General features: G+C 27.4%; 1 protein-coding gene across 1 annotated transcript; it reads left to right on the plus strand.

The window, feature by feature from the left end:
- Nucleotides 1–2,652: 2,652 nt before the first annotated feature.
- LOC145844438 (serine/threonine-protein kinase OSR1-like) lies at nucleotides 2,653–22,042 on the plus strand. Its single transcript, XM_082951839.1, has 13 exons — nucleotides 2,653–2,735; nucleotides 4,531–4,658; nucleotides 5,688–5,794; nucleotides 7,207–7,318; nucleotides 7,769–7,910; nucleotides 8,872–9,043; nucleotides 11,111–11,215; nucleotides 11,595–11,728; nucleotides 12,546–12,660; nucleotides 13,261–13,431; nucleotides 19,557–19,744; nucleotides 20,070–20,194; nucleotides 20,510–22,042. The coding sequence occupies exons 2-13, from the start codon at nucleotides 4,565–4,567 to the stop codon at nucleotides 20,659–20,661; spliced, it is 1,617 nt and encodes a 538-aa protein (XP_082807965.1). The 5' UTR covers nucleotides 2,653–2,735; nucleotides 4,531–4,564; the 3' UTR covers nucleotides 20,662–22,042.
- Nucleotides 22,043–22,564: the final 522 nt, after the last annotated feature.

A 22,564-nucleotide genomic window follows, 5' to 3' on the forward strand; every position in this document is an offset into this window, starting at 1 on the left:
TACTGCATGCAGCAATACAAGTGTTAACAGCTCTACAAAAATATAATTTTTAACTTTTAGAATTTGCATAGATTTTTTTTCTATAAATATTTTGAACAAAATAAAAGTAAGCTAAAATATTTATTTTGTTATAAAAAAATATAACAAAGTTTAACAGACTCCACGTTGATTATATATTAATGCACTTAACCAAGGGAGTGTCTAGACTTTTTTCAGAGGGGTTACATGATCATTTTGCTCAATATTATAGTATTTTGTGTAGTAGAATTGTATAGTTATTCGTCTTAACTAAAAAAGATTGCTAAATTTACTGGAATGTTAAGAGCTTATTCAAATAGAGGTGTGCAAATTAAATATTTTATTTACGACCCGGTTTCGGTGACAGAAAAAATGCGACCTCTTCAAGTAAAATAAAATATTAAACTGTAGTAGAATTTGAAAAATACATTTTAGAGAATCGCATAACTGTCTAGAATTTTTAATGTACATGAAAAGGTTTAATCATTAAACTATTTGAAAACACCACTAAAACAGAATACAAAACCTTAATAGTAATTCAGTTCTTTAAATTTATGTAAAATAATTCAAATATAAACCCAAGTCCTGTTTTTGTTGACAATGTTGCCTTGCGCTGAGAAGCTCACATGAATAAGGAAATAATTTATGCATAATAAACCAAGTGCTAATAAATTTCTTAATGAGAGAAACACATATTCAATGGTATGTAAGTAATTTAGTTGATCAAACAGCTACAGTTGAAACAATTCAGCTAAAAATCGCATTTAAAACAAAACTATGTTTTTAAAAACAATCTTTTAGCACTCTTGAACATTTAATTTACAACTTGATGAAATGAAAATTGGAAAACTACGCTTTTTTAGTTTAAAAAATTAAAAACAGTTTGTGATTTGATCAAAAATTTACAAAGTTAACAATGAATTTTATTATATATTTCTGTCAAGGAAACTCTATTAAAATAAGTTTTGGAAACCTTCATCTAAACTTACGTATTAAACATTATATCGATTTAAATACAACTTGGTTTTTTACAAAATTGTCTCGCTCGGCACTAAAAAAGTTCCATGTAAACTATGTAAAAAAACTGTCGAAATTGAAACTTTTTTATTAGCTAAGTAACTTCTCGATGTTAATAAAATTAATTTGTTTTTGATAAGGTTTTTCATTTTAATCAACATCCAACGGCTAATATAAAATTTAGCATCATACAAAGCTGAACCGTTGAAAATTGCTTTCCTTAAGTCGAGCAGTTTTAACTTTCAAAACTTTTAATCTATTGCACTTACTTTGTAAAATTCAAACAGATGTTGGTAAAAGTTAAAAGTACCAATATCATTTACAATAATTAAACACACAAAAACTCTAACAATAGCAACTATTTTTATTAGAATAGTAGTCATTTTATGACTAAAAGCTTATAAATGATTTTAAACTACTTTGTTTTAATGTAACCAAATAAAACAAAACAAATCTTAATTGTTTTTATACAAATATTACATTCAAAAACTTTAGTGCCTATATAAAAAAATAGTAGTGTCGCAGTACTGTTATGGTTTTACAAATTAAGCACTTTTCTTAAAATAAAAAAATTAGTTTGGTAAATTTTTCTGTTTACACTATACATTGTGGAAGTATAAACCAAATATCAATAACGTAATAATTTTTGATACTTTATTAGTAAATTTTAAAATATCTAAAAACTTTAATGTTTTAATTGTTTTTCGAACCTAGAAACTTCAAGTTAAAAAAAGCTAAAATGGTACACTACAGATATCTAATTAATGTCTATATATATTTTCTTTTTACAAACAATAGAAAAAGTATATAAGGTACGCACTTTAATAAGACTCTGTAATTCTTGAATTGATAAGATTAATAAATTTTAAAATAAAAATAACATATGAAATTTTATTGACCGTTTTGTTTTAAGTAAAAGAAAATTTCAATTAAATTAAATTTTTGAACATATAAAATAAATCGTATTATTATATAAAAGAAATCCATATTTAAAAAAATTTACAGTAGGCTATATTTTTCAAAAAACAACTAGATTTTATTTAGTTTTAATTGCCAATTTTATTTTCTTAAAACTTTAAGTTACGCACATTTACTTAAGTTTAAGTACCTTTTAAAGTGGTTTAAGTCGGGTCGGCTGCAGTTTTAGTATTTTGTTATTTACAACATTATGCAAATGAGATAAAGTTATGATTCAGCTTTCCATTAAGAGCATCAATCAATACACATATCTCTTACCCACCTTAACCAAATTTTTTATCGATACTCTTATCCCTAACAACTTATTACCTTACCTAAAAGAAAAAAACAAAAAAAAGTAGTTCAATTACTTATGACTTAAAATGAAAATAAGTAAAATATTAGCCAATCAAAAGCGTCTTTGATTTGCAGCTGATACATTCAAGTCCACAGTAAATCAATTGTCAACTTGTTTTTACTCATGAATGTTGAATTTGAGAAAAACATTCTTTTATGAAATGTTGGAATTATTAAGCAAGTTGGGTTTGGTTAGCAAAATTTATGTATGACCTATACTAGTTTACAATACCTATATTAAGTTAGATGAGAAAGTAAAAAAGTTTACAATATAGACAAAATAAATATCTTATTATCGTTTTACTGTGTTTGTACCAGATACTTTATTATTCTTTCTAAGTTGAAGTTCTTACCTTCAGAAAACGTTTATTGTTGCAGAGGGGAGAGTGAGTACTTCTAATGTTTTTCTACCTTAAAAGAAAAACATAATAATAATATCAAAACACATGGCCAACACATTAACAAACAATTATTTTAATTGTTTAAAATAGTTCTTAATATAATAGTTTTAGTTTTTTGTACCTTAGTAGAAGTTAATAGTATAAGTTAAACATTTATACATATTTTTTTTTCATTTTAAGTTTTTGTTGGTTTTAGCTCGTTGTAATTTTGATTGTAGTTGGGTGTGCAACATGATGACCAAGAGGTTTTTTGTGCACCCAGGTCTTTAAACTAAACATTTTTGAACATCTTTTTGTTTTTTCAATAAACTATTATACTAGTTAAGGGGTCAGCAGCCTTTTACAAGTGTGCAGCCGCACTATAAAGCAAGGTTACAACAAAGTTAGAAAAAGTCAGGAGAAACAAAAAAAAAAGACAAAAGTCAGAAAAATCAAAAGAAGTCAGGAAAAAAAAAAGACAAAAGTTAGAAAAAATGAAGGCTATTGAAAAAAAGGCACAAAAAGTCAGTAAATTCAATATTAACATGTTCTTAATATAAAAGTTATCATCACTTAAAACAGATTTTTGCTTATGTTATTTTCTAAATAGTTTTTGTTTTTACAATTCATCTTTTTTCCAGGGTCTAATTTAATTTTTGAATAAAATGAAAACTTTCTAATATTTGTTTATGTATTGTTAAATCAGTTTTGATTAAGAATTTGATATTAAAAAGTCAGGATTTTTTTTTTCAGCTTCATCTCTGGCAACCCTGCTAAAGAAATAAGTCTTCTGTTTGCTAATGCATTTGTTTCAAAATTATTCTAATAAGTTATATAAAAACACTGTTTAAACAAAAAATTAAAAAAAGGATAAACATCTTTAAAAGGAAACATTAAATTAAGATTCTTATTGTAAGTTTTTACCTCAAAATTTTTTTTTTCATAGTTTATTGAACAACAAAAAAGTTGCTCAAAGTATTTGGTCCTAGGACCTGGTGCACAAAGAACCTTTGGATTATTGATTTTATTAGTTTACAAATGTAGTTTTTTAACTGAAAACTATCTTGGGGCTGCAGATTTAGGCTTTGAAGATCTAAGTTTGCTGACCCATCTTCTACTTAATAGTACATTATGTAATTGTTTTTATATAACGTACAAGATCAATTAACAATTTATAGTCCATAACTTTTAACTAATACACTTTTACAAAAATTTTAAAGTACTTGATTATTGGAAACTAGCCAATTTTTTTCTGTTATATACAAATAGCATTGTTCCATGGAGTTCTAAAAGACGTATATTTAAATCAATACTTTGTAAATTCTTGTTGTACTTAGGAATTAAATATTTGTAGAAACAGTTCCATAAAATATATATTTGTATTACCAAGATGATTAAAATTAATCAAATCTGAAACATATACTACAGAGTTTTAACTTTAAACTAACTAATTTTGGACATATGTTTTACCGATTTTAAAGCTAAAGTATAGTTTAAAAAAAATTAACAGTTTTTAGAAGACAGCAATTTTCCCACATTACAACTTGGCTTTAATTTTGAGTATTATCAGTGGTTGTTTTAAAAATAGTACTTACTGTTCTTTTTTTATTTTTTGATTAGAATAGATAAATTAATTAGTTTATAATTATTTTTAGCATTTTTACTCTAATTACTTAAAAATTTGTTAGAATTATACTGTTATGAATATTGTAATTTGTATTTAGTTTTTGTTTTAAATTTGATAATTTAGAACTAATAATAGTAAATAACTCTGCGTCTTTAAAAGATTATTTTTAAATAGGCAAAGTAATTTAAGTAAGATCAAAGAAGAAAGGATGACCTCTCAGCCCTCCATATCTTCATCCCTGTTAACTGACGATAAAGCTTGGCCGATCAACAGAGATGATTATGAACTGAAAGAAGTTATAGGTTGCATATTTGTTTGTTTAATGCCATAGGCAGCTCAACATTTTTTTATAAAAATTGATATGACATGTATATAAATGCTTTAAGCATAAATTACAAGCTGGTTTTTATAGAATTAGAAAACTTTATTTAAATTTTGAGATATAGTGATTTTGTAAAAAGTTTCTAATACATACTTATGAAAGCATTTTTTTCATTGTCTGTGAAATTAAAAAAATCACTTATAATCTTTTTTCTCCTTTATTTTATGAGTCATTCACCTCATTTTTTTGAGAATATATATAATATAGTTTAATAGATTTTTAATGTTTTAACTTTAAATATATTAAAATAAAAGAAGTTTTTTAAATAAATTTCCTGCATTACAAACTTTAAAATCTCTAAGTAATGAACTTACTGTAAAAATTTGAAGAATAGTGGTTAAAATAAGAAGGAGTATATAGATTTTTAGTGAAATTTTTTTTTTGGTTTTTGTTTTGCTCCTCCTATAAGGAACCTATTGAAAATCCCACTTTGATTGTTTATATCTCAAAAGATACTTTGAATTTTGTTAATTGATTAAAATTTCTGATAGCTAAGATAAAACTGTACAAAATAAGGTCAACCTGTAAAAAACAAGGTAAATTCTCAAGATAATTAATATGAAATGTTATTTCAAAATAGTATAAAACAGTATGAATAAATATAATTGTATGTGTTAAAAGAATAGATGTTTTATACATTTTGTCTATGTTTTATTAATATTTATAAAAATAGTAAACTTAATTCATCCTTAATACTTCTTTTGTTTTTTAAAACCAGCTAGTTGTGATTTTCTTTTTATTACAAGTAAATTTATGCATATAAAATATTGGAAAACTTCTATGAAATTTAATATTTAATTTAGTTTCTGCGTTTAGAGTTGATATGATAGTTTAATGAAGCTGTAAATTGTTAAAACTTTTTTTAAAATTTATTAAAAATGTTGATTAGTATTGTAGTTAAAATTTCAAGACTTAAAAAGTAAAGAAGTGTTTCAATTCATTATAATAGGACATGGGTCTACAGCAGTTGTACAAGTTGCTAATTGCATTCCCAGAAATGAAGTGTGTGCAATCAAGCGAATCAGCCTTGAAGTCACCAATCAGGAAGAATTGCTTGTGAGTATTTACATTAGTAAATTTTTTCAATTGTTTATGTACGTGGTTTAAGTGAAATACAAAATCTGTCTGTACTGTGAGAGTTTTGAGGTCAATAACAAAAAATACTATTTAACATAAATTTTGTACTATATTTTACTTAGTTCCCGAATCATTTAAATTCTGTTTTTGAATATTTTTTCTAATTGGTAATGAATATTTTTCCATTTTTTACTTATAAGTTTCATAAATGTTATCAAATTATTAGTCTTTATGTTATATATTAGTATAGTTTTGTATATAATTTGGATTTTTTATATGAAAAAGTTTACAGCATTTGATGTCTATCATTATATCTTCATTTTATTTGCCAAAACTAAAACGATCTAATTTAGACTTAAAAAAAATGGATAAAGTTAATAATGTTTTTCAGCTAATATTTAGTATTATTAAGGCAATAACTTACTTTACTTAATTTTGATGGAACAATTTATTATATATTATAACATAACTAGTTAAAATGTTATGATATGTTATTATTTTTAGTTTAAATTCTCAATAGTATTATACTTCAAAATTTTTGAGTTTCTTCAAAACAATTGATTTCAATTTTAAACTCTAATCTAAATTGTTTTTAAGCAATGTTGTTTAAAATAAAGCCTATCTAAATCTTTTAATTCCAAATTATCTAATTTTTGCACTGAATTAGTAAAGATTAAACGGCTGACAATGTAATTGTAAAAAGTCATAGTCTTTACAGCCAAAACTAAAATATAATTTATGGCAACTATGCTCTATAACGTAAATATGTTTTTGCAAAAAGCTACAAAAATAAAAAATATTTTTTATTGCATTTTTGTAGCTTTGTATCAAAACTTTGTATTTTATGTTTCTTTTTGTACAGCTTGCAGTTTAAGATAGTATAAAACCACGTTTTTGTTTTCAAATATAGTAATATTTCATAATATAACTTATTATATATCTAACATAAATTTGGGTGCACGACTATTCAAATTCGGACAATTCAAATTCCGACAATTCAAATTCTTAATAAAAGATTAAAACGACTAAAAATAAAAAAGTAATGTGTATTTGACTTAAATAAAAAATGCATATGTAAATCATATTAATATCTACAGGCCATTTTTTTCTTTTTTCAAAACATTAAATATTTTTTAAGATATGGCTTATATAAAGTAAAAAACATAGTTATTTTTAGTAATTTTAAAATATCTTGAAAAGTATTTTAGATTTTGAAAAAAAGAAAAAAAATGGCTTTAGATATTATTAAGATCTACATATGTATTTTTTATTTTTTTCAAATTTATATTACTTATTGAGATATAGTCCTTTTAATATTTTTTTAAGAATTTGAATTGTCGGAATTTGAGTTGTCCAAATTTGAATAGTCATGTAACCCATAAATTTAACAGTTGAAAGAAATACAAGCCATGCGGCAATGCAAGCACCCGAACCTCATAACTTTCTACCAAGCCTTTGTGGTGAAGACGGAAGTCTGGCTTGTCATGAAGCTACTCGCTCACGGTTTGTTGACTTAATTTAAATTTTTTAAGGGCATATGGGGGTCGTTTTAGTTTGCGCCTCCCATAAGGAACCTATTGTTGCCTCCGACTTTGACCGGCTATATCTCAAAAACTGTTTTGAATTCTTAAAGTCAATGAAAAGCATCTTATAGCTTAGCAAAAACTATATAAAATACGATCAAGTTGTAAAAAATAGTGTTTTACCTCCCATATGCCCTTAAGGTAAAGTTTGTTTTGGTAAAACAATTTATCTTCTATTTTGAATAGTGTGCTTTAAATTTGGTCCTTAAAAAACGAAACTGCTCCCAAATTCTTCTACAGAATTCCATGACACTGATTTTTACAAGTTCAAGTTTATTTTTAAATAACCTTTTCAACTTAATAAATTTTTAATCTAAAATAATTGAACTATACTAAAATATTTATTTAAATTCAACACTATTTTTTTTAGGTTCAGTGTTGGATCTGATCAAACACAGAATGGCCACCCAGCAACATTTGAACGGAGTTTTTGAGGAAGTTGCCATCGCAACTATGCTCAAAGATGTTTTGAAGGCTTTGGAGTACCTTCACAAAAATGGTCAAATTCACAGGTTTGCATCACAATAAGTATATCAAGGATAAACTGTTTGAAAACGTTGCATGTGTATTTTAGAAATTTTTCCAATAAACCAATTGTTATCTCAATCAGTGAAACACATTTTTATAAGTTGTAATAGTATAACAAGCTGATATATTTTATTTTAGAACCATTTAAACTGTTTGTAAAGTGTTAAAATTCATATATATATTTTTTCAATTTTATTAAGTTGAATAATGAGACATAATTTTTAACCCCTTAACTTATGTTAATGTTAAAGTTTAAAAAATCTGACTAACAAAAGCAATTCTTTTGTAAGAGTTACTTTAGTTTGTAATGATTAATAGAATTAAAAAAATATTTTTTTTTAGTTTTAAAATACTATTGTTTAATATTTTAACTCTATGTTCACTTATAAGGTTACACTTTTTTCTGCCTTTAGTTTAAACAATGCTGACTAATACTAAGAACAATATTTAATATATCTTTATTGTTTTGAACTACTTGTAGAAAATAAATTGAATGATTTATTTCTCTACAAAACTTTATGATTGCAGCCATAGTTAAAAGTAAAAGTTTTTAAAAAACTAAACAATAGTTCACCTTAATTTTCCCGAACAGAGATATAAAACTAGGTAGCATTTTGTTTGGTTAAAATGGTCCTAATAACAATGGTGCCGAAAAATTAAGTTTTAATTTTTTGACAGAAGGTTTATACACCAAAATTAAACAGGTATCTAACTTACAATACTTATTATATTTTAAAGTTCTGTGCCAAAGGACGCAAAACAAGTGGTGTCAGTTGGCAGAAGGCTTCATAAAAATTTAATTTTTGATGTTTCAAATTTTTTACATATTTAAAAAACATGTTCCAATGGGTGCACTTTTTTTTTAAATTAATTCTAGCAAGATGAGTTCTCACCATTGGCATAAGTATGTTACAAAAATATCAACCCAGCTCACTCTAAACACAGAGACGTGAAATCTGGCAACATACTGTTGGGCGAGGACGGATCGGTCTTGTTGGCCGACTTGGGCGTGTCATCGTGCATCGCCACGGCCAGCGAGAGGGGGTCGGACAAGCAGAAGGTGAGGCACACTTTCGTGGGCACACCTTGCTGGATGGCGCCCGAAGTCATGGAGCAGGTTTGTTACCTTCAAATGGTTACTTGTTATTTACTACTATACTGTTACTATACTGTATAAAAATTTTAAATGGTTGTTTTATTTGTTGTTTTGTTATCTGTTGTTTTTGAAATGCCTACATGGATGTGTACAATCAATTTCAAGAGTCTTTTTAAAATTTTGTATTCATTTTGTTCAGTGTTGTTTGTTATTTTTCAATGGTTGCTTATTATTATCATTTATTGTATTAAACGTTTTTTATTTAGTTTTAAACTTCCCACATAGTTATATTAGATCAACTTTAAAAGTTTTTGTTTTAATAAATTTTATGTGTCTGTAATTTTAATTACTTTAATAATAAGTAAATACTTAATCCAAACATGAAGTTGTGGATTTTTTTTTTTTACTGTTTATTTTTGTAGCTTAAAATAAATTAATATTATTTTAATAAAAATTTCATAATTTTCTCTTTTAATAGTAGATATATGTTTTTAAAATTAAAACTCTATGTAAATTGTTACCATTTTCACATGTTTGTTTTCAATATGCCGAAATGGTTACGTTAAATAAGTTTTAAAGGTATTTAAAAACTATACTATATTTTTTTTACTATACTGATAACTTTAGCTAGAAACAAAGTAATAGATTAAGTTTTTTTTACAATTTATATCTATTAGTTTAAGATTAATCTAAACGATTTTTATTTAATTCGTTGAACAAAGTCGATGTAATATAAACAGTGCAATAAATGTATCATAGGTTAAATAGTTTAAAATGTTGTTTCAAGTTTAAATGAACTTGTTTTGTTAGATCTTTTATTATTAAAAATAGTTAGTGACTAGCATTCCAAACATTATACCAAAAAAATATCACATAACATTAGTATATGTTTTTTTTAGTTTCGCTTGATAAATTCAGGTTTGCCACAAGGTCAGGAAAATCAGGAAAAATTATAAAAAAATGACAAAAGTCTTGACAAGTCTGGAAAAAATAAGGGTTTTTGAAAAAAAGTCAGGAAAAGTAAGGAAATTTGACTACATTTGTAAAAACGTCAGATTTTGTAAGTTCAAGTTTACAAATTCTTGAACCAAAACCTTCAAATGGTTAAAAGTTAAATAAAAATTCTCAGACTAAAGTTGCAATATTTGCTTAGAATTTTGCAAAGTTTCTTAATTTCCAACGCCTTCATTTGGTAAAAATAAATAAAATATTCATTATAAAACTGCGAAATTTTTCTATTAACATATTTAACAACTACCCTAAAGCAGTTTTTGTTTGCTTTTTAGTATTGATGATCTGTGGGAAGGACACTTCATTGTGTTTATAAGTTAGAAAATAAAAGTATTGTGCTAATAGAGCTGTTTCTTGCAAATACATCAATCATACACAGATGGTTCAAGCGATGTAATGGCAGTTAGATGATTGACTACAGCAACTAAAACTGTTGTTTTAACTTGTATAAAAAAAAGATTAAAAGCTTTTATAGTTTCAAATGTTTGCTTATGTATTTTAGAATAAGTTTAAATTGAGAGTTTGATTTTTAAGATTCAGGAAATTTTTCTTAGCTTGATCTGTGGCATCCCTGTAAATTGATGTTATTGGTAGCTTAAAATTAGTTTTCTTATTGCAATAAATTTTATAGGAATTGATAGGCAAGCAAGATATTTAAATAAAATTGTTGCCTTTATGAATTCTTTAATATTTTCATAAATCGTACATTACAATAATTTTTTAGTACATATTAGTACATAATTTTGAAGGTGTGTACTTTTTTTTCTGATGCTGATTGATTCAGATATTCATTTATGATATAATGATAAATTTTCACATGATTTAAGCGTATATAACTTTTTCTTGGTTTAATAAAAATTTATACGAAAAAATCTAAAAATGCTCATTATTATAAGTGAGTAACTACATCAGTTGTTTGTTTAAAAAAAAGTAGTTTAAATTTGTTTCGTAAGTTGTAAACCTTTTTTTTTTAAATAAAAATTTATATACAGTCTAACATTAATTAAAAAATTCTTCAATTGTTATAGTTGTTTTTGCCAGTTTAAACCTTTATCAAACTTGTAATAAATTTTCCAGACAGACAAAGGATACAACGAAAAAGCAGATATTTGGAGTTTCGGAATTCTCGCCATCGAGTTGGCCACTGGAAAAGCCCCGTACCACAGGTATCCTGCTATGAAGGTGAAAAATTATTGTAAAATACTTAGATTTTGAATATACCTATAGTGATTTGGTTGATTAAATTTAATGCATTAATTCATTCAACAAAGTTCAGGGTAACTTTTTTAGTCATTTTAATCAAATTACAATATGTTTTAGTTGCTTTTATAAAAGTTTAAAATTTACTTTGTTTTGTCAACAACAGTGCAATAAATTTTTATTAATTTGTAACTATTTTGTTTCCAACATTATAAAGATTATGATTTAAAGTTCTTGCTATCTTAAGCTTTTAAATTTTATCAATTATACTCAACTACATTTACAACAATTGATTTTTTACTGATAGTTTTTATTTAAAATCAATCAGACTAAATTTACATTATTGTGAAGTTAATTTTAGATTCTGATCTTGACCCTTCAAAACGACCCTCCAAATCTGGACACAGAGGTTCAAGACAAAAATTTAACAAAGAAATATTCGAAACAGTTCAGAAAGATGATTGACATGTGTCTGCAGAGAGACCCAACGAAGAGGTAATTCAAAGTTTCATTAAAATTGAAAAAACATAAAGTTGTGAAATTATTCTGCAAGTATTTTAATATCTTTAACAGTAATTAAAAAATATTTACGTTTTTGTTAAATGTTTTGGAAAGTAAAAAAACTACATTTAACTTTTTACCAAGTTTTTTAGTTTGATTTATTAAGATTAAGTTAAAGATACGTAAAAAGGCGTTGAATCTTAAATTTTTAAACAAGCAAAGCCCTTTTGAGTATCAAAACAACTGTTTTTGTACGCAAATACTTTATTTGACTGATAGCATTTGGCTGCTTATAAAATATAAACAACAGCCCTGCAAAAACTAACTAATATATGAATGTTTATCATAATAGTTACTTTTTACAATTTATAACTCAATTAAGTAAATGTTATTTATAAACAAACTAATTGCTTCAACTTGAGTTCAATATTTACTTCAACTAATTTATTTTATATAAATTTTTGTAATTTGTTTGTAAATACAAAAACACGATTATAGTAAACATACATAAAACACATATATAATATTGTATAAGTTTTCCATCTTGTTTTTCTTAACGTTAATCTTAACAGACTTTTTAGAGCATTTTATACATTATAAGCAAAGAAATGTCGGTAATTGAATAAAAGTTTTGCGTACATAACATTTGTTTTTACGAAAAAAAGAGTTTTTAACCATAGTTTATTTAATTGTACTTAATTAGAAATGTTTTGATATTAACTAAATAAAAAAAAATATGTATGGCATAAACTACTTAAATCTGCAAACTAATCTTTTAAAGTGTTCTTCATTTGCAAGTTAATTTTTACAGGCCAAGCGCTACCCAGCTGTTGAAGATGCCCTTCTTCGGCAAAGCCAAGAAGTCTGACCACATTTTGAAAACTTTGCTCACTGATGCTCCCAGACTCAGGGAGAGGGGAAAAAATGTTGGTGTTTATAAGTTATTAATTTCAGAACAAACCTCTATTTATTTAGGAGAGAAGCTATAATTTGTTTACTAACATTATATTTTCTAATATACTAAGTTTTAATTTTTTTATTCAATTTCAATTTTCATAAATAAAATTGCAAATTAAATTTTAGGATGGTTAAAAAAGGCGTATGTTGTATAGCTCTCGAAAAACGTGTTTTAACATATTTCTACGTTTTTATAGTAAACAATTTATTTAGTAGGCTTAAAAATTAAGAAGGCAACCATATATAAAATTAATAAAGCAAAACAATGTTTATATAACTTAAAATTTAATTTAGCATAAAAAAATTATTTTAGTTTGCACATATATTTTTCTTACTTATAAAAGAAAACATTCAAACAAAAAATATGTTAAGCAGCCTGAAATTTCTAAGAGTCATGTTTAAGAAAATAGATATCAAATTGAAAAAAAAGCCATAAAATAAGATGAAAATTAGCAAACAAAATACTTTCTGCCAATTGCTAGTTTTCACTAATTTTGAAAACTTAAAAAAAAACATGTGCCTACATTTGCGCAGGGTTTCCAAATACAAAACTTAAAACTCACAAACAGCCGCGCAGGGTGCCGGGAAGCAGCGGAAAGCTGAAGAAGAACTCCCAGGGCGAGTGGGAGTGGTCGGACGACGAGTATGACGTCACAATCGGCTCCAACAGCTCCGTGGCGGGCAACCAGCTCAAGCCTCCGGGAATGTCGGCTTCAGGAGAGCAGAAAGACGACGATCAGGTTAATTGATTTATTTTGTTTGACAAATGTGTTTGATAAATAAATATACTTGGAAAAAAGCATGTTAAAGGTTTTTCCTTTGATGACCACGTGAATGTTGTCTAACCTGTTGTTTTTTCAGGCGTTCAGTGACAACGTTTTGGTATTTTATTAAAAAAACAAGAATTATTACCTTGGTTGTGGACAACATAAATGTTCTTTGATCTGCTGCGCCAACAAAATAAAAAGTACCTACAAGTTTTATATTTCAGGCACCTTTTTTGTTAAAATAATAAAACATCTTGCTGCAGCTCTGGCAAGGAAGATAGTCATCCCGTCTGTTGAAGCGTTTTTGATGTTTTTGGAAGAAGACTGCTTATACAGTCTGCAACTTATCAGTTGCAATTCTTTCTTTCAATGAACAAAACTATTTCAAAGGATAACTCAGATAAAATATTTTCACTCTAGGGACAGGGTATCCAAAAAATCTTGAATCCGCGTAGAATCCTGAAAGTAATTGTTTATTTTTAACAGGTCAAGATTTTATTACTCTTTAGCAATCAATTCCTGACAGCAATTGTAATAGTCATTGTTATGTAGCAGCAAATCGTCTCATACTTATGTTTATAAAGCAAAAAAAAAACTAGTAAACCAGTTACTAACACTAAAAGAAGCACAATACTTTATCAAACCTTTAACTTGAAACTAAACTAAAACTTATCATAGTTGTTTTCTTCAAATGTAAAACATCAAACAAATAAAACATTATTAATTTAGGACTTGATTGGTCTAAAAGTAATACAATTAGTTTAGGGCAAACTGCAGCCCGCTAAGGAAAGATATACGGTCAGCCAGGTACTATTCAGCTAAAACATGTTTTTAAACTTTTTAAAAGAGCATTTATTGTAAAAAACTCACAAATTTACTCTTAATTAAATGGTTAATGTTTACTAGTGCTCTTTTATTGCTTTTTTGACTATATTTTAGATTAAAATTTTTTTTTTTTTGTTACTACAGAAAAAAAAAATTAAGCTGCGAAAGAAGTTTTTACACACATTAAAGTCAGCTGTCACCTTTTTCTAGAAAAAATTCTTGTGTCTTGAACTCGCATCCGTGAATTAGACACTTTGTTACGATCATTTCAATTTTTTGAAAATTATTTGTCATGAAGATTTTTTATTCCTCATTTACATACACCAACAACATATATGTAGTATATTGTTTATTGAACAATAAAAATAATCGCTCTTAATAATTGGTGTTACGACCACGTGGTGTAAAAATAACCTTTGGTTATTGAGTCGTACGCCACTTGGATACAGCTTAACGTGTCCAGGACTAAATGTACTAATGTAAATACAATAATATACTAACAAATATATAAGCAAAATAAATTATAATGCGCAACATAAGTAGTGATGTACCGGACCCACAATTTCGGGTCCGGCCGGACCCGGATCCGGACTTTTTTTTCAAATTAGAATCCGGCCGGAACCGGATCCGGACTTTTTTTTCAAACTAGAATCCGGCCGGAACCGGATCCGGACTTTTTTTTCAAGTTAGAGTCCGGCCGGAACCGGATCCGGACTTTTTTTTCAAATTAGAATCCGGCCGGATCCGGATATCAGACAAAAATGGCAATATCCGGCCGGACCCGGATAGTGAGTGCGGTGCATTACTAGAATAAACTAGCCTGAGTCAGAATGAGGTTTTTAGAAACTGAAAAAAAAAGAACTTTAATCTAATAATAAGTAGAACAGCTAGCCCCAAAGTTTACAAATTTAGGTGTTATTTACAATTAAAAATCTGAAATCAAGTTCTTGAACAAAATACACTAGAAAATTACAAAATATTCAAAACTGGATCAGCTCAAACTCATTCAAAATCTAAAAAAAAACTAGCCTGAGTTTTTATATAAAACTAAACTAGCCTGAGGCAGTCCAAGATTTTCTAAAATTCCCAAAAATTTTTAAACTAGTAGGGTTGCCACTGTTTAAGTCAATAAAACTAGCTAGAGTGGGTATAAACAAGCCTGAGTAAGAATGAGGTTTTTAAAAACTGAAAAAATTACTTTAATCTAATAATCAGTAGAACAGCTAGCAAAGGTTGACAATTTGGTAGCAAAGTTGTGGACTGATTGTGGTACACTTAACTTATTATACTACCCATCATAGTTAAATCCTACCTTATCTAATTAATATCTAACAAACACTAAATTCTAACTGAGACTACTTTCTATAATCAGACACGACAGTTTTGAGTGATGAATCTTTTATATAAAACACAACAAGAAATACTAGCATAAAGAAAATTATTAATTACTTTGGTAACACTTTAAAAACTGGTAGCTATTTAAATCTATATCAAAAGACTTAAAACAAAAAACTAAAAATTAAATAAAACTATTCGTAAACAAGAAACTGTAAAATTTTTAATAAACTATTAAACTATAAACCTGGATTAAATATTTAAACAATTAAACACCAGCTGAAATATTCTTTTTAAAACAAAACACTACTTACAATAAGCATTCAAAAAAACGTTCAAGATATTTTCTTGCTTCAAGCTACACGCCAAACTAACTATCTGCTTACATATAAACTGCCTGTCATGTTCTGATGTTTTGTTGCATCAGTATTTAGTTTGAAACATTTCGTCATATGATTCTCATTGGCTCGTACATTCAACCGTATTAACTCTAAATATTCTCTGAGCTCAACTTATACTTAACTTAACTAACAATAAATAATGCAAGTATTCCAAAGTTTTCAATTTTATAACATATGTAAAGAGTTGCATTTCATGATATGTTTATTTCTTAGTTTAAATGTAAGCAAATGTAAATTAGTCACGTTTAGAAAATGAGCCAATCACGGTAGGTGTTTAATTTTAACTGACGAAAATAACTCTTATTAATTTACACAGGGTTTGTTTTTGAAAAATACTTTTCAGTATGCTCTTTTTTACTAACTAGATCCGGGTCCGGCCGGATCTCTGTTAGGATCCGGCCGGACCCGGATCCGGACTTTTTTTTCAAATTAGAATCCGGCCGGAACCGGATCCGGACTTTTTTTTCAAATTAGAATCCGGCCGGATCCGGATATCAGACAAAAATGGCAATATCCGGCCGGACCCGGACCCGGATAGTGAGTCCGGTACATCACTAAACATAAGTTAACAAATTTAAATTTTAATAAAAACAATTTCAAAAACCTTTTTTTCAAATGATCTGACATATGTTTCTCTGTGTTAAACAAGTTAACACAGATCCACGGAGTTTTGTAAAAAAATAGTAAGTACTCAAAGAAAAAAGAATATAACGTACTATGTGTATTTACTAAAGATAAGCCATATTTACTAAAAATTAAAAGTTAATATTAAATACTATATATGTTAACAGGTTTATCAAAATTAAATTATGTATTTTAGGATTTTAAAATTAGTACACATTACTTTTTCTGCAAATTTTAATTAAAGTCTTTGTAAATCGCTATAACTTCACTTTCAGAAGAGCTTCATTTGGCGCACGAAAACTGATAAGTGACGTCACAAACTTATTCCCCAAATTCTTGTATTCAATTATTGTTCTATATTTCAGGCTGCTACGGCTAATGTTCAGGGATAGTTTTCCTGCAAATAGTAGAATTTAAACGAGTGCTCGCAACATTTGTATGCTAATAACACGAGTGCTGGTAAACTTGGATTCATGAAATTTAAGATAAAGATTAGAAACAATTTGTTAAAACGTCCTGGAAATCTGACTTTATTTGTTTTTGCTCACTAAGAATTTAAAAAGTCATAATTATGCGTTTTTTAAATACTCTATTTTAATTAGTATTTATTTCTTAATTTTAAGGTCTATATTGATTTTTATTTTGGTATTTGTCGATGTTAGATTATGTTTAAGTGTTCAGTTATGTATGATTCAGAAGCTTCATTTGTAGAGTTCTTCAAGTCTAGAAACTACATAACTAGATTGATCTGGTGACTGGTTTTATTGGGTACTTTATTGAGCGCATGAAAATTAATAAGTGACGTCAATTAATTTATTCCCCCAAATTCTTGTATTAAGTTGATAGTATATACAACAGGCTGCCACGGAACCAGTTTATTGATGAATTTTTAGAGCACAGTTTAAAATAATCGAGCAAAATCGTTGCAACATTTGTGTGCTAACAACACGAGTGTACTTAAACTAGGATTCATGAAGTTTAATGAAAAAAATTAGAAACACTTTTTTTAAACATCCTGAAAATCTGACTTTATTTGTTTACTAAGAAATGTCATATTTATGCGATGTTTTAAATATTTTTTTTTATTTTAGTATATTTAATTTAATTTTAAAGTCTCTAATGATTTTCATTTTAGTTGTTGTCAGTGTTTGATTATGTTATGTGTTCAATTATGTATGACACAAAAGCTTACTTTGTAGGGGTCTTCAAGTCTAGAAACTAATCTCTAGGTTGATCTGGTGGCTGGTACTATTGGGTTATGAATTTTTTTACGACCATTTCATTTTCTTAAAAACCATAAGCTCATCAAAAGATTTTTCGTGTTTTGTTGCATTTAATTTTTTGAATGCTCTATAAACAATTAGTAAAGCGTTTACTGAGGAGTTTTTATACAAAATACAGTATAATGTACTACATAACTCTACAACTTTAAGTAATATATTTAATTTTTTTTTTAGTTTTACTCCACCGGTGAAAATTATTATCGGAATCACTAACAAATAAACTAAATTTCTCAAAAACGAGCTTCATTATGTGCACTAAAGCTAAGTTGTGACGTAACAAATATATTCCCACAAGTTATTGTATCAAACTTTTAGTATAAGAATGAGGCCGCCACGTTACAATTTCCTAACTCCAATTATTATGAGAAGAAATATATGAAACGAGCATATACTTGCTCGCACCATTGTCAAAATTAATAAAAGATGCCCGTATAACTGTTAGTTTATGAGAACTCTTGAAGTTTATACGCATTTTCCTTAAAAAACCATCAATTATTTTTGAAGCATCTGACAATGCTAATCGAATGATTTATTTAATAGACGAGAGTATTGTTGTTAAATAGCAGTTCCTGTGTTGCACATTTAAACGTTTTTTGTTATACTGCGTTAAAAATAGTACTGGTTAGTGTATTAACCCTCTATTTTTTTGTACCACCTGATAATAATGTTTTAATCTAGTTATACATTAAATTTATCTTTCAAATTTTCTTTAGTCATAGCTTATAATTGTCTTTAAAAAGTTTGTTGTTTTCGGTCAAGTAGTTTTTGGTTTCTAACTTATGATTTGTTTTTTTTTTTAGTTGAAAAAATTAATTATGGGTTGATAAACCAATATTTACTTTACTATTTTCGTTTAAGTCTATTTTGTCTTTAGTTTAACTGATCAACTTTTAGTCATTTTCAGCTTATTCGATTTTATTTTAGTACTTTTTGTTGTTTTGAAAGTTGGTATTAATCCTTAATTAAATCATTGTCAATCTTAAATGTGGATTTTGTATACACAGACAACTTGAAAAGTGTTTGTCAAAAATATTTTCAGAAAATGCATTTAGTGAGTTCATCTATTTTAATTAAACGAACTGTAACTTAATGGTGGCTAAATTCTAGCAAATAAGACTGTATACGTTGCATAAGTACGGATACTACAAAACAATTGAATGGCCAGGACCTATTATGACTGATTAAAAAGGTTATTGCGGGTGGCTATAGAATAAAGCACAATTAAAACACTAATGAACATTATCTTTTAAGTAATTGTATACTATTAGAAACACCTTTTTTATCTTGAATTTTTCTTGCTAAAAAGAGACAAGAAAGTTTCTTTTTTTTTTAAATCTGGAATGAAATTATCAATTATGGAATGTGTTCAGAAAAATCCTGCCTACAGCATAACAAAGTTTTTAACACTTTAAATCAACCTAGCGATCTTGATTTAATGTTGATTGGAATTATAAGAAAAAAATATATATAAAAATTGAACAAGTACTAATAAAAATTAACAGTTTCAAACTAGTATTCAATATATGAATATCAAAAACCAAAGGCGACGCCCAGCCTAAAACGAAACAATGAAAGTTATCTAAAGATATAAATTTAAATATAATATGTTAAAACATTAAAATCAAAACAGGCGACGCCGAGTCTAAAGCGCAAGGAGTCGCTGTACAGCAAGACTGTGACGTCAGCTGATGACATCATCAGCACGGACACGTCATCCACGCTTGAGGGGACGGGCGAGCCGCAAGGTGGCAACATCTCCCCCCAGCAACAGAAGGCGCCCAACGACGGCAAGAACTTCAAGTTCTGCCTCAGATTGCGGTGGGTGTTTGTTGTTATGTTTTTATTAATTTATTTTTAATGTGTTTTTTGATTTTTGAGATCAGTATGTCTTTTGAAAAAAAATTGGTTTAACATTTTGCATGACATTTTGAGCTTGTTGTGTTTTTATTACTTTTTATATATAACACAGTGCTGCGGTAGTTGAGTTATAATTAGTGTTAACTTGGCTTTAACAAATAACTAATAAATAAATGGCTCAAATAAATAAAACAATATACCAGAATTTATTGTCTGATCAAATAAAAGTGACTAGTTCTGTTCAAAGTTAAATTAATCAAAACATAAAGTAGTGATCACCCAACAGCACTGAAGCCAACGATCAGCTGAAAGACATCAAGTTCGACTACAAGGTCGGCGTGGACTTCCCGGATGTGGTCAGCCAGGAACTGGTCAACGCCAACCTCATACAGGGAATGGACCGGGTCATTGGTCAGTTTCAGTATGTATAAAATTAGAAATTAGAAACCCTGTGCCGATGGACGCGCTTATTCTACAAGATTTTAAAAATCTGGTAAAACAAGTTTGCCAATTGGCAGAAGGCTTGTACTTCAGTCGGAAAAAACTGATAATGTTGTTGCATTTTTATAAAGTATCCGTATAAAACACCTAAAAGAAAACATTAACTTTTTCTATCACAAGTTTTATATATAAAGAAAGAAACTAAAGTTAATCGAAACATCATAAAAAGTATTCAAAAACATTTTAAAAATTAAAAAAAAAATAAATTAAATAATTTTTACACAGTCGCCGCGAACGTGCTGAAGCTGGTGGAGAAGCCGGAGAACCAGGGCGTGAAGATAAAACTGAACAACCTGAAGCCGAACGAGCTGCCGGACGACAAGACCCTCGTCGGTTTCGCCCAGCTCACCATCTCCGAGGATTCCCCCGAAACGTGACAAGCAGGGAGGGAGGGAGGAGTTTTCACCGCAAAAATTCCACCGCCGGAAGTCGCACAAGAGCTTGTTGAGCGTTTCTTTTATTATTTTCGCTTGGAAACTTTATAAAATTGTTTTTAATTGTTTTACGATATTTCGAATGTTTAAATTTAAACCCTATTAGTGTTTTTTACCTTAAACATCAGTATTTTACCTTGATTGTTGTCACAAAGTAGTTTTACAGCACTTTATGACTTAAATAACCTTTAAGTTTTTGTTGTACTTCCTTTCTAAGAAAAACGTTGTTTTTGTTATCAGGGTTGCCACAAAACCTGGAATTTGACATTTTAGGCTAAAAAAAACCTGTAATTTGAGAAAATTTGAAATAATAAACTGGACTTTTAAAAATTTTGATTTGCAACTAAAAATCTATCATATAGATAAAATATTTGTTATTATTAAAAATATTTTTTACTTAAAAAAACACATCTAAAGTAGCTTTACAGTATCTTTCCAATGTTGTTATACTAATAAACACAGTTATTAACTTTTAATTTAACTTTAAACTATAATAGACCGAAAAACGTTTACTTTCAAAAACCTCGAAGAAATTCAGAAAACCTGGAAGAAATTTCTCAAAGTGGCAACCCTGTATCATGCTTTGACTTGGACACTCTGTAATATTGTTTCTAATAGTTTAACGATATTTTTATTATTTAAAATTTAACCCTACATGTATTTTACCTTTAATATCAGTACTTTACCTTAATTATTTCACAAAATAGTTTTACAGCACTTTATGACGCATTTACTTAAATAACCTTCAAGTTTTTGTTGTACTTCCTTTCTAAGAAAAACGTTGTTTTTATTCTGCTACCTGCTAATGTTCTATAACATGGCTTGTTGTTTTGTTGTGCTAGTTTCCAATACCGAACGCGATATTTCTGTTGATTTTAGGTTTAAGTTGTTTCTTTTATTTAAATTGTTCCCGCTCACGGCAACAATGTATTTTTCTGGTTGTTACTGAAAAACCGTTGCCTTTGTTTAAATAGCTAGTTTTTTGTAACGTTTAGTAGTATTGCAATTATTTATACTTTCTTAGTTTGTTTTGTTATAACTTTATCAAATTACTTTTAAATGAGTATCTTATTTCTTTGAATGCTTCATGCTACTTTTTTTTTCATTTTAATGTGACATGTTTTACAATTTTTTATAGACATATAAATTAGGTGTCAACTAAAAAAAACAAGTAGATAGAACCTTTTAAAAAAATTCTTTAAGTTTATTTTTATGCTACTATAGTTTTCAAACTTAATAATATTTACCATTTTCTGAACTTTCTTTTTAAATCGTTTCAATGTAACACGTTAACACTTAATTGTAAAACTTGACAATTTTTCTTTTCTATGTTAAAATTTACACTTTCTTGCGTCTCAAAGAATGGTAATATAATATTTATCGTAACAAATAAAAACTTTAAATTATTACCAAACAATTTTTTATAGTGATCTAATAACTTACAATATGGCATAATAGAAATATTTATAATATCAAAAAAAATACTCACAACTTTTTAAGGAACGGTTTTGTTAATTTAGTACAGCTAGAAGAAATTAATAAAATATGAAACGTCGACAAGTTTGTAGTAGTTATACCTCGCATATTATTACACACCTAAAGCTTTATGTTTTTAACTAGCATACATTAAAAAAAAATTTTTAAATGGCAAAACTATCTTGAAAGGCTCTAGATTATAATGACTAATGATTTTTTTTTTAACTGAATTTATTATGATTAGATAGTATAAGCGAGGAATAAACTAAATTTATTTTAAAAGAAAAGTAGGCAAGATATTTTTAAGACGGTAAAATTGGAATACTATAATTTTTGAACTATTTAAGCTAAAATAATTTAAAAATTAAGT

The sequence above is a fragment of the Thalia democratica genome, chromosome 9 (genome assembly GCF_965202585.1).
Source record: "Thalia democratica chromosome 9, ktThaDemo2.hap1.1, whole genome shotgun sequence".
Taxonomy (NCBI): Eukaryota; Metazoa; Chordata; class Thaliacea; order Salpida; family Salpidae; genus Thalia; species Thalia democratica.

What these genes read in the sequence shown, in the direction of transcription:
- LOC145844438 (XM_082951839.1), top strand. Translation starts at nt 4,565, where the DNA reads ATGACCTCTCAGCCCTCCATATCTTCATCCCTGTTAACTGACGATAAA. An exon ending in AAGTTCTGCCTCAGATTGCG is followed by an intron (nt 19,745 to 20,069) that starts GTGGGTGTTTGT and finishes ATCACCCAACAG; the next exon opens with CACTGAAGCCAACGATCAGC. An exon ending in GGGAATGGACCGGGTCATTG is followed by an intron (nt 20,195 to 20,509) that starts GTCAGTTTCAGT and finishes ATTTTTACACAG; the next exon opens with TCGCCGCGAACGTGCTGAAG.